The 5,274-nt window shown below is 31.6% G+C and overlaps 2 protein-coding genes across 2 annotated transcripts; both read left to right on the top strand.

Annotated features, from left to right (window-relative positions):
• The first annotated feature begins 389 nt into the window (after positions 1-389).
• Positions 390-3,986, top strand: LOC127747516 (uncharacterized). The gene is made up of 5 exons (XM_052261505.1): positions 390-717; positions 887-953; positions 1,057-1,302; positions 2,667-2,908; positions 3,768-3,986. Exons 3-5 carry the CDS (start codon positions 1,071-1,073, stop codon positions 3,984-3,986), a joined length of 693 nt encoding a protein of 230 aa, XP_052117465.1. The 5' UTR covers positions 390-717; positions 887-953; positions 1,057-1,070.
• A 78-nt stretch (positions 3,987-4,064) lies between these two features.
• Positions 4,065-5,029, top strand: LOC127741641 (uncharacterized). Its single transcript, XM_052254585.1, has 3 exons — positions 4,065-4,166; positions 4,256-4,357; positions 4,455-5,029. The coding sequence occupies exons 1-3, from the start codon at positions 4,164-4,166 to the stop codon at positions 4,815-4,817; spliced, it is 468 nt and encodes a 155-aa protein (XP_052110545.1). The 5' UTR covers positions 4,065-4,163; the 3' UTR covers positions 4,818-5,029.
• The last annotated feature ends 245 nt before the right edge of the window (positions 5,030-5,274 follow it).

Genomic DNA, 5,274 nt, shown 5'->3' on the forward strand with positions numbered 1-5,274 from the left:
CCATTATTTCGTTTATCCTAAAAATAAAAAAACGAAAATTAATATTCATACTTTTGACTAACAGGATAAGAATAATATATAAAAAAACCTTGAAATAAAGATAAAAATCATAAATTTGGAATTCAAAAATATAAAATATTTAGAAGATAAACTAATTATCTAAATGTAATTTTTTTTAAACCACTTTATAAACTTAGATAAATACATAATATTATATGCAAAATAAATCATAACATATTGGCATAAAAGATAATTTTTTATAAATACAAAAAAAAAACTAAACTCCTAATTTTATTTCAATTTGGGAACTTGCGCCAAAAAAACCGAGCTTAATTCAAATCACTCTTTAATCTACACCAAAAACCTTAAGCTTGACTAAAAACCGCCCCTTATCTTTTAGTTTCGAAGCTCATTCAACATTTCACTAGCCGGCCCTAATCCGCCTCTGCATGTCTCCCTCTCCTCGGGCTCAGATCTCGCAACCCCACCAGCCTCCGATCTCGTGCCGCTGGCAACACCAACGCTCGTGATACACGCGCACAGATCACTCGCTCACGCTGCTGTACCTATTGCCTGTGGTCGCCCCCTCCGATCTCAACCCTCGCACCTCCAGTAGCCTCCGACATCGCACTTCAGGCGACAGTCACAATCGTGCTTTGCGTTCACTGGTGGTAGCTCTTAGTCGGTCAAACTGCTCAACGTCGAGAACTTCTCCAGGTTTTTTTTTTTTTACAATTTTAATCCTTTGTAAATTTTTGTGTTATCTGGTATTTCTGTATTTCCGGAAAAAATAAGGGATTAGATGATGGTTTATAAATGGGCATGTGTCTATATTATTTGGATTCATGTTGTAAGGATTTATTATTTTGTTGCCGGCCTCGTACAGAGCAGCAATCGCAAAGCCAAGATTGCCATAACACTAGCAGCAACCTAGCACTAGAATCCCTAATACGGTAACATGACGCATATTAAGCAAATAGTTTGATATCCCTAATACGGTAACATGATTTTTATTTTTTCTGAATTCTTTTTATGATGTCGATGACTGTGTTGCAGGCATTTAGAATACTATGACGCGTAAACATAATATCTCCGGACAGTCAATCCTCGAAGAGTTACGAAGACAAAGTGAAGACATAAACTTGAGTTCGGAAGATGGGTTGGAACAAATTAGGCTCAATGATGATGGGGATGAAATTTCAGAGACGGAGATGTTAAATCAAAGTGGTGGTGATCTACCGGAACGTGCTGCACCTAAGAATAAAAGAGATGAAAATGAGCCACTGCTTGTGAAAGTTAAAGGTAACTTTATTCAGACTCTAACTACTCTCTCAGTCCAATTTATTGACTTTGTGCTGGTTGTTTTTTTTTTCACCCTTTTTTTTAGTTTATGCAACTCTGTTTTTGTTCCCTTTCATTTTGGTTCCTTCTGTGTTTGCTCTGCACAAAGCATACTTGTGAATTTTCTGTCTTCTCTTGGATATGTGTAACTATATATATATTTTAAAGTGATTGGATGGTGAATTCTATGGTGTAGAATGTAATTTTTTTCTATACATATTGAACTTAGGTGGAAGCTGTTAAAAATGGACACCTTCTGTATTGTACTCTATGTTCAATAAGGTCTTGTAGTCTCTTGGCTAAACAACAAGATAGTTTGTAGTAATTTGCTTGTTTGTATTAAATATTAATCGAAATTAATTTTTGAATGAAAGTGTTAATTAGGCAGATTAAATTTTTTTGGTAAGTTTAAAATTTGGACCAGAATTGAATTTGGAATTAAATAAGTCCCTGCTTTTCATTGTTATGTTTGAGTAATTATTATGGTTTGTTATTTATAACTTATCAGTTGTCCGTGATCAAAGACATAAAAAAACATACCAGCAGTCACTTTTGATTATTTTAATCAAACACAAAATAAAATAAAATATTAACAAAAAATAAAAAACTGATTTTAGAAAATAAATCACGACGTAATTTTATTAAATTCTTATCATTCTTTTTTAGAAATTATTAGTATTTTTTATTTTAATAAGAAGTTTAGCTTCTTTAATTTTCTTCTCTCAGATTTATGTCAGAATTTAATTTTTTTGAGAAATCTGATTTCTATTATATATTGTTATTATCCTGGACAATCATACTTAGATTGTAAGATTATTTGTATCAATGGCTAATGTTATATACTAAAATAATGATAGATAATAAATAAAAGAAAGAAAGAAAGAGAAAGGCTATATATTTATGAAGAGGGTTTTAGAGTTTTAGTTATGATAGTTTTATCTGTATTATGTGTATTTTTATTGATTGAGAACAATGAATGTTATTAATGACCTTTTAATTCATTCGGCATTCAGGTTGGTAGAATTGCCTTGAACCATATAATCTAATTTCCTTAGTCATTAAAGCCGCCTTGTTTAGTTGATAAGTTCAGACTTCTAGAGATAATTTTTTGAGAGCCCACTCTGCTGTTATTGTCGGATACTCTATTCAGTTTGGTGCTGGTATGTCTATATAATTTATTATTAGATGAGTATGTAATTTAGATTAATTATTGATATATATGTGTGTAATTAATTTGAACCATGTAAGTTTTTTATTTATGCCTTTTGGTTTTTTTTTTTAAAAATTTTGGTTTAATTTGACTTGACGTTCTTCCATTAATTCAGACATCTCTAGTGGAGAAATTATCACTCGCAAGATGACAGCGATTCAGGTTTGGGCCTTGAAAAAGAGTGAAAAAGTTATGATGGAGTTGGATGCAGATGGACAAGGTCGAGATAACGGCTCGAACCTGTTTGTGAGATTTCTTGGTCAGGTAGCTCGTCGAATTATATTTTGTCCCATATCAATCAAAAGATGGGATAAGATGCCAGAAGATAACACAAAAAGACAATGGGAACTTATTGAAGTAAGTTTTTTTCACTTTGATGTGCATTTTTATTAAATTGTTATCATCCTAATTTAGCTCCTAGCTTGCCTATATTTAGGTTTGCATTTTCTGTTTATTATTGTTATTTCTTGTTAAAAAGAAATTGTGTAAGAGCTGAAATCTTGGTGTAGATAGATTCATTTGGAGGTACTTTAAGTAATGTTTAACAAGATGCCATTGCTCTATGATTTATGAATTGATTAAGTAGTAAACAGGTACTGCTGCAGGTTAAGTTAGTTGCATTTCATTCTTAGGAGTTGGGAGACACTTCCTGAATTTATTTTCCCGTTCCAATTGCTATTGTCATGAATTTTGTGAAATGAAAATTTGGAATTAGAAATACTTGAGAGGAAAACTTTGTTAAGATATATACCTGTCTCAGTTTGATAAAAACTAATAAAATTAAAACAAGAAAAACTTTAGCTCTACCCTAGCAGAATTCAAAAGGGGCTATGTATTTGAGGTGGTCAGTCTTTTTGCAACTAGGTTTGTATATTGGATTCCTTCCTGTTTTTGGTCAAACATGTTTATGATCACATTACAGCAAGAATGTTCATTGTAAAAACTTATAATAAGCCTTTGTTATGCATCATTCATTTTATGAATTTTTTTTATTTTCAAATATCTGCTGTTGGGGCTAGTCAGCTATTTGACAGAACATTGTGTTATAGTACACTGTTATGAATGTTTCAGAATTGGATAAACTACAGTAAGCATGGGTTAGGATTAGCTTTAAAAAGTCTTTTTTTTAATATTATCTTTCTAAGATATAATATGCAGTATGGTAATCAAATTGCATAGTTTTTAATAATTAATCTCGTTTATGAAATATTTTAAGGAAAATTTTGAGTTTGATTATGCTGCTGGCGTCAAATGGGCTCTGAGGACCTTAGGTGATAGATGGAAGGCCCATAAGTATAATTTACGAGGAGAATACTTCTTTCCTAACAAAAGAAAGGCAGAAATTCTGGCTGTGAATCCCTCAGACATACTGCCTGTTGAATGGACTGCTTTTGTGGATCATTATATGGATCTTAAAATAAAGGTAAATAATTAATCTATGTTTTTTTATTTTTTTATTGAATATTTATAATGGCTATCTCTTAACATTTATTTACTTGTTTCTTGTTCTTGAAAATCATAGAAACAATGTTTGCAAAATGCCAGAAATCGTGAGAGGCTTATAGTTTCACACGCCGGTGGAAGTAAAAGCAATGCTAGAAGAGCAACTCAGATGGTAATTTTTTTTTATTATTACTATTACTATAAAATTAGCAGTTTTAACTAAATTTGAGATTAACTTTAATATTTTATTTATTGTATTAGGAAAAAAAATTGGGAAGGCCTGTATGTCGAAGCGAGGTTATTGTATCAACTTTGCTAAAGAAAGATGGGAGTTATGTAAGCGGGGAAGGACAACGATTAGCTGTGAGTGTCTCAATTATATTTTATATGGCTGTATATTTTTTAATATGTCTTGATTATGTCAATACTTTACTCCAATACGATGTGCATTTGTTTGTAGGAAAAGATAGCAGAGCATTTGTCTGAAGACCAAGAGCGTGCTGCCGCTGAAGGTATTCATTCAAAGGTCTTGGCTCATCCGGATGATGCAATTGGAAAAGTTTGTAGTCCTGAGAATGGTAAGCGAGTACGTGGCTTTAGTAATGCTGCATATCCCAGTGGTTTTGGCAAGTCAAAGCGCATCTTTGGAGGGGCAATATGCGGAGGTTCTAGCGGTGCATCGCAACAGCATGTTGCAGAATTAGAAAAGCAACTTCAAGAAGCTAAAGGTCAAGTGGCAACTCTTTACAGATTTCTACAACAGAAATACGGTGATGAAGTACCTACCTTATCTGATTCTGTGCCACACATTGAGTCGGAATGATGCACCTCATGTCATGTTTATTTTATTTTTAATTTATGTTTAGTTTATACTGTGATTAGAGATATTTTTATTTCTTATTGTACAAAATTATGCAACTTGGTTTCTGTTATTTCTTTACTATATCTTTGAACAATGCATATGCTTTAAAATACTGTTATTACTTAGTTTGCTTTTTTTTATTTTAATTTTATTATCGTTGCTTTGATTATTTATATTGTTATAACATTATTTTAATATGTTACTATATATATAGAAATAAATATATGCAATATTAATTAAAAAAAATATTCAATTGGTAATTATAATTGAGAGTTTTTTTTTTAAACTGAAAGAAAAAATTAGCCACGGAAAAAAGCGTGGGAAAAAACCCAGTCTATCAAATATTAATTTGTGCATGGTATTTTTTGCCATAGAAAAAAACCGTGGCTAAATAACCCAGAATTTTTTTGCCACAGAA

Source organism: Arachis duranensis, chromosome 1 (assembly GCF_000817695.3).
Source record: "Arachis duranensis cultivar V14167 chromosome 1, aradu.V14167.gnm2.J7QH, whole genome shotgun sequence".
Taxonomy (NCBI): domain Eukaryota; kingdom Viridiplantae; phylum Streptophyta; class Magnoliopsida; order Fabales; family Fabaceae; genus Arachis; species Arachis duranensis.